We start from the raw sequence: 13677 nt of genomic DNA on the forward strand, positions 1-13677 counted from the left end.
ACCATCAGTACATGAATACAGCACAAGACCCAACATCAGTACATTAAAGGGAACCTGTCACATCCTTTATTGCTATTGAACTTCCCCCAATGTCATGCAAGTGATGCACATTACATCACTAACATGTTTGTCTCAAGAAAAACATCCCAGTATTTAGTGCAAAAATCACTTTTTATACTTTGATGGTTGCCCCACATACCTTCTGTTTCAGTCATACGGGTGGGCAGCTCTAGCTTTTCAGTCATGGTCAAGCAAATGTGTTTTGAAATTCTCTGTGCCCATTGTATTAGCATTCCCTTCCGTCACTGCTCCTTACGTCACTGCAATCTCCCAGTAGATCCCACACTTGCGCAGTGATGCTCAGCTTTACGAGCATGCGCACTGAATCTGAGTGTACGTTCCAGATTCATATGGTATGTGCACATGCTTCGGAGTCGCTGAGCGTCAGTGGCCACATGACAGTTTGTGAGCACGCACGCTATGCGCATGGCTTCCCGCTTGCTGCGCTGACGACCAGCGGCTCCGGAGCGTGTGCACATAGGATATAAAGCTGAGACATACACCCAGATTCAGTGCGCATGCCCGGAAAGCTGAGCATCATTGCACTAACATGACTAACATGACATTGGGGGCAGTTTAATAGTAATAAACAACGTGATAGGTTTCCTTTAAAGGGGTTGTTAGGTCGAAATCGGTGTCTGCGAGGGTTCGCCGGTTTCTGAGCTGACACCAGAGGGCATGTATGAGTTATACATACTCCTGGCCAGTGGGCGTGGCCTCACTCCACACAGTTGTATGGAGTGAGGCCACACCCTATAGTTAGCCACACCCACTGGCAGAGAGTATATCTCATACGTACAATCCGCTCCTAGCTCAGGAACCGGCGAATCCACACAGAGTGTGCACTAGGGGGATTCATAAGTTTACACTCACACAGAGTGACTGCAGACTTATTCATTTGGAGTGAACAACCCCATTAACAACACCAGAACCATCACCAGTATATAAATATATCACCAGAAATACCCTCAGAACATGATTACATTGCAAAGCTTAGAACAGCAATCAATTGCAATTTCAGGTCAGACCCATATACAGGTGCATCTCACAAAATTAGAATATCATCAAAAAGTTAATTTATTTCAGTTCTTCAATACAAAAAGTGAAACTCATATATTATATAGAGTCATTACACACAGTGATCTATTTCAAGTGTTTATTTCTGTTAATGTTGATGATTATGGCTTACAGCCAATGAAAACCCAAAAGTCATTATCTCAATAAATTAGAATACTTTATAAAACCAGCTTGAAAAATGTATGTTCACTAACTGCACTCAATACTTGGTCGGGGTCCTTTGGCATCAATTACTGCATCAATGCGGCGTGGCATGGGGGCAATCAGCCTGTGGCACTGCTGAAGTGTTATGGAAGCCCAGGTTGCTTTGATAGCAGCCTTCACCTCCTCTGCATTGTTGTGTCTGAGCTCCTCCCACACACACTGCCCAGTCTCTTTACTGTGTCCCCTCCACTCTAAGCACTGCCCACACACACTGCCCAGTTTTTATACTGTGTCCCCTCAACACTGAGCACTCCCCCACACACACTGTCCAGTCTCTATACTGTGTCCCCTCTACCACACACACTGCCCAGTCTCTATACTGTGTCCCCTCCACACTGAGCACTCCCAACACACTGACCAGTCTCTATACTGTGCCGCCTCCACACTCAGCATCCCCCACACACACTGCCCAGTCTCTATACTGTGTCCCCTCTGCCACGCACACTGCCCGGTCTCTATACTGTGTCCCCTCTGCCACACACACTGCCCGGTCTCTATACTGTGTCCCCTCCAAACTAAGCATTCCCCACACACACTGCCCAGTCTCTATACTGTGTCCCCTCTGCCACACGCACTGCCCAGTCCCTATACTGTGTCCCCTCCACACTCAGCAACCCCCACACACTGTCCAGTCTCTATACTGTGTCCCCTCCACACTCAGCATCCCCCACACACTGTCCAGTCTGTATACTGTGTCCCCTCCACACTCAGCATCCCCCCACACACACTGCCCAGTCTCTATACTGTGTCCCCTCTGCCACACACACTGCCCAGTCTCTATACTATGTCCCCTCCACACTGAGCACTCCCCCACACACACTGCCCAGTCTCTATACTATGTCCCCTCCACACTCAGCATCCCCCACACACACTGCCCAGTCTCTATACTGTGCCCCCTCCACACTGAGCACTCCCCCACACACACTGCCCAGTCTCTATACTATGTCCCCTCCACACTCAGCATTCCCCACACACACTGCCCAGTCTCTATACTGTGTTCCCTTCACACTGAGCACTCCCCCACACACACTGCCCAGTCACTATACTGTGCCCCTCCACACTCAGCATCGCCCCACACACACTGCCCAGTCTCTATACTGTGTCCCCTCCACACTCAGCATCCCCCACACACTGTCCAGTCTCTATACTGTGTCCCCTCCACACTTAGCATCCCCCACACACTGTCCAGTCTCTATACTGTGTCCCCTCCACACTCAGCATCCCCCACACACACTGCCCAGTCTCTATACTGTGTCCTCTCCACACTCAGCATCCCCCATACACGCTGCCCAGTCTCTTTGTCCTCTTGTTACACTTTCCCTCCCCATAATGTCTCCTCACATAATTCTCCCACCTCTCAATAAAACTCATGATGAATTGGGACAAAACGAACGTACGATGGAAAATTCTGTTCCCATCAGTATTTGTCAGCCAGTAAATGAGTGCGATCACCCTGTGTACAGTCAATTGTGGCCACTTTTGACCTGGTGACAGGTTTCTTAACGTGCTGATTCAACTGGGGCTATCTAAATGGACCTTTACAGGAATAACAGCTTCAGCCTGGCAAGATAATTGTCAGTTCGATGTAAATATGAAATACACTAAACTGTAAAAAAATCTCACTCATATTATATTTTTCGAATTCACACAAGATTCATTTTCACTTTTCCATATTAGTTCCTCTCTCCACTGCACATGCGCAGTCTGTGCACTCCGCCACTGGCTCACAGGTAGCTTCGCGGCAGCGTTTGATTTTATGAAGGGGTGGCCTCAACGTGCCTGTTAATGATGAAATATAAAAAGGAAAAAGCCACACGAGCAGACGTAGAACAATTTTGTACTCAGTGTATTCACACTTTACGGGTGATGCGCGGCATTATGTGCGGTTCCTTTGCTCGCTATAAACAGGCTTTTTCATAGTCACCTGGGTCTAACACATGGCTAGGCCCCCGGGGCGGAAGTGCCGCTGTGTTGTGGATGCACATGTTTCTTGTACAGCATGGAGGACTGTATGGAGCTGCTGTTTGGCTGCTACGAGCAGGTCCTGTTCGGATACCGAGTGGCTCCGGGCGGAGAGGTTTGTGCTGCTCTGTCGTTAGGGACGTGCCGTGTGTCCGGGCGCATAGTGCGGACCCTGAGAGCTACGTGTAGCGTCAGCAGCCCCCATAGCAGTGCTGAGCACAGTCACAGCCGTCCCATAGCTTCACTGTGCAGCATCCGGGTCCCAGTGCCCCCTCTCCCACAGCCTTGTTGTGTCTCACCTCCCTGCTGCTGCTGTGCCCCTTCCTGCTGCACCCCCTTCTACTGCCACCACTGAGACCCCCCCATTCCCTCTGCGTGTTCCCACTGCCGCCACTGTGACCCCCCCATTCCCTCTGCGTGTTCTCACTGCCGCCACTGTGACCCCCCCATTCCTGTCATGTGTTCTCACTGCCGTCACTGTGACCCCCCCCCATTCCCTCTGCGTGTTCTCACTGCCACCACTGTGACCCCCCATTCCCTCTGCGTGTTCCCACTGCCGCCACTGTGACCCCCGCATTCCCTGTGTGTTCTCTCTGCCACCACTGTGACCCCCCATTCCCTCTGCGTGTTCTCACTGCCGTCACTGTGACCCCCCCCATTCCCTCTGCGTGTTCTCACTGCCAACACTGTGACCCCCCCCATTCCCTCTGCGTGTTCCCACTGCCGCCACTGTGACCCCCCCATTCCCTCTGCGTGTTCTCACTGCCGCCACTGTGACCCCCCATTCCTGTCATGTGTTCTCACTGCCGTCACTGTGACCCCCCCCATTCCCTCTGCGTGTTCTCACTGCCACCACTGTGACCCCCCCATTCCCTCTGCGTGTTCCCACTGCCGCCACTGTGACCCCCGCATTCCCTGTGTGTTCTCTCTGCCACCACTGTGACCCCCCATTCCCTCTGCGTGTTCTCACTGCCGTCACTGTGACCCCCCCCATTCCCTCTGCGTGTTCTCACTGCCAACACTGTGACCCCCCCATTCCCTCTGCGTGTTCTCACTGCCGCCACTGTGACCCCCGCATTCCCTGTGTGTTCTCTCTGCCATCACTGTGACCCCCCCCATTCCCTCTGCGTGTTCTCACTGCCGTCACTGTGACCCCCCCCATTCCCTCTGCGTGTTCTCACTGCCAACACTGTGACCCCCCCATTCCCTCTGCGTGTTCTCACTGCCGCCACTGTGACCCCCACCCCATTCCCTCTGCATGTTCTCACTGCCGCCACTGTGACCCCCCATTCCCGCTGCCTTTTGTGTCTGCCACCACTGTGCCTCCATAGTTCTGTCATACTCCACAGTCTGAAAGGAAAGGACATGTTTCACGCTTGTAGGTGAAAATGGCTGTACTTGAAGGTCCTGATTTGTTATAATTGTTGTTTCCCTCTGCATGTAGCAATGGACGGCCACAGCCGATTTCACAAATCATTCCCACACAGCCTCCTTATCCGTGGTAGCTGCTAATAACCGATTTGTAGCCACTGGAAGCAAAGATGAAACAATCCGGATCTATGATATGAAGAAGAAGGTTGAACATGGGGCCTTACTACATCACAATGGTATAGTAACTACTTTCATTACTGGTCATTTTAAACCTTAGCCCCTTCCCAACATGTGCCATATTATGGTGCTGGAGGAGTTGCGTTACCACAAATCGTCGGTGTCAGCTCTATATGAGAGCTGACACCCTGAGGCAACACCCATGATCTGTGCTCACACCAATTGCAGGCGTTTAACCCCTCTGATGCTACTGTCATTAGTGAAAGCAACATCATGGGGCATCACAGTGGGAGGGAGCACACTCTCTGCCCCATCGGCACAACGCGATGTTATTGCTTTATGCCGATGGTGTCTGTGGAGACCCCTGGCTGAAAGATGGCCATGGGGTCACCCAGTGACGGTGGCCTGTCAGCTGCCATACATCTCCATCAGCGGGAAAATAAAAAAGTTACAGCTCTCAGAATACAGCGAGGCAAAAATAATAATTTTTTCTGTAAAATAGTTTTTATTGTGTAAAAGCGCTAAACAAAAAAAAACAACTACCATATATACTCCTGTATAAGCCCAGTTTTTCAGCACGTTTTTTTTATTTTTGCGCTGAAAAAGACCCCCCTCGGCTTATACACGAATCACGGTGCCACTTGTTCTCTGCTGCAGTGCGGGTGTTCCCCGGTCTTTCCTGGTCATCTGCAGCCTCTGTGAGTGTTCTGGTGACTGCTGACAGGGTCGGCGTTGGCATTGGGGCAAGTGCCGGGGTCCTTAGCAGGTGGGGACAGGTGCCTGTGCCGCCACTTGCTCAGGCCCCTACTTGCAATATTCACCTCTACCTGGTCCACTGTTGCGATGTCTTCTGCGTCCTCTGACTGTGACGTTCAGGTCAGAGAGGGCGCGATGACGTGATTAGTGTGTGCCCTCTGCCTGAACAGTCAGTGCAGAGAGACGGCGACACTGAGGAGCAGCAGTCAGTGACGAGAGGTATTTATTTTTTTGCGCAGCAATATACTGTATATGGGGATCAGCATAAATTGTATTGAGCATTGTATGGGCATCTTATAGGGCCCATTTTGAACTTTATGGAGCATTATATGGGGCGTATTTTGTATGGAGCATCTTGTGGGGCCCATCATGAACTTTATGGAGCATTTACCAGTAGCTGCTGCATTTCCCACCCTAGGCTTATACTCGAGTCAGTAAGTTTTCCCAGTTTTTGTGTTAACATTAGGTTCCTCGGCTTATACTCTATTATATACGGAATATATATGTGGTATCACTGTAATCATACTGACCTGAAGAATAAAGCTGCCTTATCAATTTTACCACATAAAAAATGGCATATAAACTCCTCAGAAAACAATTGCTGAATTGCTGTTTTTTTTTTTTTTAGTCATTCTACCTCCCAAAATATCGGAATAGAAAGCGATAGTCATGTGCCTGAAAATTGTACCAATAAAAACGTCAACTCGTCAAATAAAAAACAACCCTTCACATGACTCTAGGCTGAAATATGGAAAAATTATAGCTCTCAAAACATGGCGAAGCAAGTTTTTTGCAATAAAAATCGTCTTTGACAGCAGCCAAACATAAAACGTGATATAAATCTGGTATTGCTGTAATTATTTATTATATTATTATTTATTTATATAGCGCCATTGATTCCATGGTGCTGTACATGAGAATGGGTTACATACAAGTTACAGATATCACTTACAGTAAACAAACAATGACGGACTGATACAGAGGGGCAAGGACCCTGCCCTTGCGGGCTTACATTCTACAGGATTATGGGGAAGGAGACAGTAGGTTGGGGGTTGCAGGAGCTCCGGTGTTGGTGAGGCGGTAGCTTCGATAGTGATGAGGCGGCAACGGTGTCAGTGCAGGCTGTAGGCTTTCCTGAAGAGATGAGTTTTCAGGTTCCATCTGAAGGATCCGACTGTGGTTGATAGTCGGACGTGTTGGGGCAGAGAGTTCCAGTGGATGGGGGATATTCGGGAGAAGTCTTGGAGGCGATTGGATGAGAATCCAACCAACCTAAATAATCCCACCAACCTAAATAATAAAGTAGTTTAATTGCTTATACAGCATGAGGAAGTAAAAAATAAACAAAACCAATTCTTCACCTGCTGTTGATTTGTTCTTTCTGCCTCCCAAAGATCGCAGTAAGGCTCGGCTCACATTTATCCCGCACTATACACTGAGCGCTTGGACTGGGGTTTCTATGTAAATCTCTGAAGTACATGATTCAGATGGAACCCTGGTGGAAGATTCCCTATAATGAGGCAGATGGAAGCATTGGGAACACCGTCTGGCCTTTTGTCCGGCGGTGTCCGACCGTGCTTTTATGCACGCCTGAAAAGATGACCACAGTTTTGTGCACTTATGAAAAGGACAACTCTGAACAGAGGCCTGATGGAATCCAGAGTAAATCTGTTGCCTCATTATAGTGAATGGATCTCTCGGGGGTTTCATTCGAATCGCATCACTCTCACTCGGAGATTTAGATATAAACCCTCACATAAGTGTTAAATAATGAGTGATAAATGTGATCCCAAATGTTATGTAAAATGTTACCAACAATACCTTCAATTCAATCCACACAAAAAGCAAGTACACACTCTGCTTCATCATCTGTTAACAGAAATATAGGGGGATTCCATGTTACTGGTAGTACAAAGCCTCTGGAAAAACGCTATAGTTCCTCGCCCCTCAAAAGAAATTCAGCAAATTTTGCACTCCCAAATCCAAATGCTGCTGCTTGATTCTGGAAAACGCCCATGGAGTCAAAATTGTCACTACACCTGTAGATAAATTCCCAAAGGGGTATAATTTCCAAAATAGGGTCACTTGAAGGGAAATTCTGTTCTTCTAGCACTTAGGGGCTCTGTAAATGGAGTCCGCAAACTATTCTATTAAAATCTGCGCTCCAGGAGGCAAATAGCGCTCTGTCCCTCTCGTGTCTTGCCGTATGGCTAAGCAGTACTGTACAGCCACATATAGTGTATTTCCACAATTCAGCATAAATTGTGGGAGATTTTGGTGCTATTTTTATCCATTTCCCAGTGTGAAAAATGTAAAATCTGGGGCTAAAACAACATTTTGATGGTAAAAATATAATTAATTTTTCTTCACTGCCCAATGGTATAAAATTCTGTGACACACCTGTGGTGTCAATATGATTACTGCACCCCTAGATGAATTTGTTGAGAGGTTTAGTTTGTAAAATGCTGTCACTTATGGAGATTTCTGCTTTTCTGGCACCTCAGGTGCTCTACCATTGTGACTTGACACGCTCAAACCAGTCTAGCAAAATCTGAACTCCATTAGGCCAGTCTCACACGTCCAGATAATTCCGGTACCGGAGTTATCCGTGTCCGTGTGCTCACGTGGCACATCAGTGTGGCACACGTGTGGCAGCCATGTGCCGACTGAGTACCACACGGACCGTGCAGGAGACAGCGCTACAGTAAGCGCTGTCCCCTGCTTTGGGTGCTGAAGCCGGAATTCATTCCTTCTTCCCAGCAGCGTTCACTGGAGAGAAGGAATGAAAAATCATTGTGGTTTTTTTTTTTTTTTTGTGTGGTTAAAATAAAGTTCCCGGTAATCTCCCCCCTCCCACCCCCTGTGCACCCGCCCGCTTGAAGTAAAATACTCACCCAGCTCCCTCGGTGCTTCCTCTTAGCGTTGCAGCTTGTCCTGTATGAGCGGCCACGTGGTACCGCTCATTACAGTGATGAATATGCGGCTCCACCCCTATGGGGTAACAACAAATTTTGGGATCTATTTTCTCCTGTTACTTTTGTGAAAATAAAAAATTGGGGGCTAAAAAAAAAAAACATTTTTGTATTCGGCTGTGTGCACACGTTGTGGATTTTTCGCCTTTTTCGCTATAAAAACGCATACATTATGCATCCCATCATTTACAATGCATTCTGCAATTTTTGTGCACATGTGTTTTTTTTCCACAAAAAAAAAAAATGCATTGCGGTAAAAAAACCTCATCATGTTCATTAATTTTGCAGAATTTTCACGTTTTTCCCGCTATTTAATGCATTGGGAAGCTCCGGGAAAAAAGCGAAAAAAAGGCGACACAACCGCGAGAAAAACTCATGTGGATTTCTTGCAGAAAATGTCTGGTTTTCCTCAGGAAATTTCTGCAAGAAATCCTGAACGTGTGCACATAGCCTTACCCTTGAGAAAAAAAAAAAGTAAAGTAAAATTTTTGTGAAAAAAATAAATTAAATTGTTAATTTTTTCCTCCCACAGTGCTTTAATTCCTGTGAAGCCCCTGAAGGGTTAATAAACTTTGTGAATGTGGTTTTGATCACCTTGAGGGATGCAGTTTTTAGAATAGTGTCATTTTCTGTCATATGGACCCCAGAAAGTCTGTTCAAATATGATGTAGTCCCTTTTCCTTCCACATTCCATTAATTCATGTGAGGCACCTGAACGGTTAATAAACTTCTTGAATGTGGTTGAACACCTTTGTTAAAAAAAAAAAAAAAGAAAAATCGCTGGTCAACTTTTGACCCTTATAACTTCCTAACCAAAAAATGTATATTTCAAAATTGTGCTGTTGTAAAGTAGACATGTGGGAAGGAAATGTTATTTATTAACTAATTTGTGTGACACATCTCTCTGATTTAAGGGCATAAATATTAAAAGTTTGAAAATTGCAAGCTTTTCTCCAAAATTTCAGATTATTTTTACAAATACAAGCAAGTCATATCGAACAAGCTTTACCACTATCATGAAGTACAATGTCATGAGAAAACATTCTCAGACTCTGCGATCTGATGAAGCGTTCCAGAGTTATTACCTCATAAAGCTGCACTTAGATAAAAGGGCAGAAACCTGGTGACAGACTCCCTGTTAGCCAGCGTTTGTAAACATGCTGTGTTAGTCTTTAATTTTGTCCTAGAGGGGGAATCTCCTGCTCTGAATCTCGTCAGTCATCAAGAATTAAGAGCCACCATGCAGTACTACTTTTCTGCTGGAGAGAAGATGCCTTTATGGCTGCATCCTTATTTATCACTTTAACTGTCTCTAAAATGACCTTTTTGTCCATAGCAACTGAGCTCTTCCCACTTGCCCTGTGGCAAGTGGAGATTCATATTTGTGGGGTTGATGTCGCCTCTTTTGTCCGGTGACATCAAACCCATGGGTTAGTAATGGAGGGGTGTCTATAAGACTCCTCTCCATTCCTAATCCTATAGTTGTATTGTAAGTTAACACACAGCAAGTATAAAGTATTTTATATAAAACAAAACACACTTTTACTTTATTTAAAAATAACAAAGTTATACTCACCGAACGCCCATTCCACTGAAGCCGTGGTCTCCTGCAATAAAACAAAAAACAACCATATCCCTCACCTGTCCGTCATTCTGTCCCACGCCATAAGCCTGGGGATAAGTAGTTTCTGCCCAGATAGTGCCAAGATGCGACCATCCAAGCTGAGAACCACTGAGAAATGAGCAGCTGCGAGTGCAGCATCTGTGACCAGCAGTGACATTATCGAGGTTACCACTGGTCACTGAGACTGCATTCCCAGGCAGGCTGAAGTGCAGTGAGCTCGTGAGAAAGTCTCATGGTGCAGAGGTGAGCACTGGGAGAAATGTATCATTTTTCTTGGTGAACTCTTTGATCTCAGTGCTGCACGATGAGACTTTTTCTCACTGTGCTAGTGGGACAGAACGACTAACAGGTGAGGGATATGTTTGTTTTTATGTTTTTGTTATTATAGAAGACCATGTCTTCAATGGAATGGGCGTTAGGTGAGTATAACTGTGTTTCGTTAGTTTTAAATAAAGTAAGTGTTTTGTTTCAAATAAAAGACTTTACACTTGCTGTGTGTTTATTTACAATACAACTATAGGATTAGTAATGGATAGGTGTCTTATCGACACCCACTTGCCAACGCTACAGAGACCCCTCTATTCTTGATAACCAGTCTTGGTAATGCTGACAGCTGAGAGTTGCATCATGCAGCTGTCAGTTTTGCCTGGCTGGTTATCAAAAATACAGGGGAACCCACCCAGGTCTTTTTTCTTAATTTATTTAGAGTGCCGGCTGACCCCATCAGCCACCTGCGCTCTGTTATTAGTAGCAGGCCTAGGCTGATGGGATAGTAGTCCCATCAGCCATCGCCAGTGACCAGAGGTAAACTTTTTACCTCCAATCACAGCTGCGGGCTCACGCGGTCATTTGACAGTATGAGAACCGCTGCTCTCTGACCGGCGGTAATTACTGCCGATCAGAGGCAGTGTTTGCATCGCTATCATGCACATGACAGCGTGGCAAACACTGGATGTTCGGGCCCCCCAATCAAGTGAATGGGGGTTCCAGGTACTGTTCTGGTACCTCAACCCGAACTTTTTTTTTTTAACTGTTCAGTCGGACCCGAACATCCAGGGGTCTGTCCATCTCTAATCGTTAGATGTCATAGTAACATAGTTAGCAAGGCCGAAAAAAGACATTTGTCCATCCAGTTCAGCCTGTATTGTGTCAGAATAAATCCCCAGATCTACGTCCTTCTAAAGAATCTAAAAACTGTAAGATACAATATTGTTACATTCCAGGAAGACATCTAGGGCCTCTCTTGAACCCCTCGAGTGAGTTCGCCATCACCACCTCCCCAGGCGAGGAATTCCAGATTCTCACTGCCCTACTGGTAAAGAATCCTCTTCTTTGTTGGTGGAAAAACCTTCTCTCCTCCAGACGCAGAGAATGATCTTTTTATTGATGGCCTAACCTTAGGATTGGTCGTCAATATAAAAGTAGTGGACATCTTTTACCTTTTTAAGCAAGTTATGAAGTAGGTCTCGTGAAATCGGACCCGACAATCAGTCAATGTGCATCAGTGAGTTTTCTGAACCTGTTTCGCTGGCTGTCCTGACTTTGGCCACTTTTGATCGCCATTAAAGACTACATACAGAGAACACCCCACAAGACCTGCCATTTTGGACATGCTCCAACCCCTTCGTATGGCGATTACAATTTGCAAACCCAAATCCCCATACTAAAAGTGAAATCCGCTCTGAAAATTCACAGAACAGATTGTGAATGCCGTAGATTGAAGTTCCACATCATGCCCTCATTTATGGATTTTTTTTTTTTTAATTATGTACCTCACCCACAGGTATTGTATTGTGCAGAAAATTACTAGTGTGACCTGCAGACAAATTACCTACTGTCGGATAAACATAAGGCCAATAAGTGTATTGTGCAGAATCGTTCCAGAAACCTTTTATTTTTCATAATTTGTGGAGTTGAGAATCTAGGACTTTCTGTGCTCCCATTTCCGTGACTGTTGAATTTTTAATACTGGCTGAGAACCATTGTGGGTATAAGCCACACATGTGTTCTGTAATAATGCTGTCTGTGTGTGAATTGTACACATTTGAGTAACATCCGCACGATAGCAAGAAATCTTCGGATGTGGTTTATAAATGGATGTAAAGTAGCTGTTACTGGTAGGATGCGAACTGCTTCTAGTTTAATGGAATATTTAGTTTGCTCATGTAGGATGACTTTGCAGCAGTAGCCTTAGATGTTTGCTCGCTGGGCTCTCTGATTAAACAGGGTGTATCAATTGTTCTAGTGACTATGGTCCTGGTCATAAAATCACTGGGTCTAATTACTCAACTGTCTGTCTATTCTGACTGAAGACCGTAGCTGATCAGGAGCAGCTGATTGGCTGCAGTGGTCACGTGACACAACAGTTACATGACAGTAATGCAATAGGAAGAATGCTGTAATTCCGGCAGGTATGTGTGCAGTTATTTTTATTTTATGATGGACAGGGGAGCCTTTAGGGGATGTCTGGTAGTTTACATTCCCTGAATGTATACACTCTCCCCCATATGTTGGCGATATAAAAAAGTACTTGGCACTAGAGATGAGCGGTTTGCTCATTTGCACAACCAAGGTCCAGGTCGGTGCTCTCTGTGTGAAGGAGTTGCCTGAATTTCCTGGTCTTTTAGGTTTCCCAGTGCTGTGGTTAATTCGCCAGCCTTGTGTGACATCTATGCAGAGCACAGGTGACATCTCGCCAGCCCGGCTATTCAAAAGCCCAGAGTGGGATCCCGTAGAGAAAGGAAATTCTTGTGGATCCTGTCCATGGCTAGAGCCCACTGACCTACTGACCTATACTGTGGACCGGGGTTGCACAAAAACTGATGCATCTGTGTGACAACCCACTTGTCCCCCTACAAAACGGTGTGTGCTTTGCTATATGGATAAAGGAGATGTATAATCAGAAAATTACTTATTGTTTAAATCAGGTTTCTGAGTTTACATTTTTTTTTTTGCATGTATGTCTACATATATGTGTGTGTGTGTGTATAATAAATATATATATCCATGCTAATGGACATGTGGCCTTTCTGGAAGAACAGGAATTAGGAGGCTAACTTTTTTTTTTTTTTTTTTTTTTTTAATACAGATTGTGATATGAACAGTAAAAAAATGTCAAAAATGTTTAAAGAAACAATCTGCAAGAAACAGGAGATTGAGGATTTTTTTCTCACCAATTCCTCCTGGTCTCCTGCTGTTTCTAGAATTACTAATTGGTATCTTTGGCAGCAAAATTGGGGAGTTTTAGTTTAATTTTTATGTGGCCAATTTCTCCTGATACTTCAATACACATTCATGCTGGTCTTGGCCAACCTTATCATACCGAGGACAATGGATCAGGCTAGGTAAAATATAACTTGCCCTAAAGGTACCGTCACATTTAGCGACGCTGCAGCGATCTAGACAACGATCTCGATCGCTGCAGCGTCGCTGTGTGGTCGCTGGAGAGGTGTCACACAGGCAGCTCTCCAGCGA

General features: G+C 45.7%; 1 protein-coding gene across 2 annotated transcripts in view; it reads left to right on the forward strand.

Annotated features, from left to right (window-relative positions):
- The first annotated feature begins 3167 nt into the window (after positions 1-3167).
- PAK1IP1 (PAK1 interacting protein 1) overlaps positions 3168-13677 on the forward strand; it is a 28390-nt gene continuing 17880 nt past the window's right edge. The window contains exons 1-2 of one of the 2 annotated variants that reach the window (XM_077269857.1): positions 3168-3418; positions 4748-4910. In XM_077269857.1, the coding sequence (XP_077125972.1) occupies positions 3341-3418; positions 4748-4910 (241 nt within the window). In that variant the 5' untranslated portion in view covers positions 3168-3340. The remainder of the gene's footprint in view (positions 3419-4747; positions 4911-13677) is intronic. The other variant, XR_013216946.1, reaches the window with a different exon arrangement.

Source organism: Ranitomeya variabilis, chromosome 6 (genome assembly GCF_051348905.1).
Source record: "Ranitomeya variabilis isolate aRanVar5 chromosome 6, aRanVar5.hap1, whole genome shotgun sequence".
Taxonomy (NCBI): Eukaryota; Metazoa; Chordata; class Amphibia; order Anura; family Dendrobatidae; genus Ranitomeya; species Ranitomeya variabilis.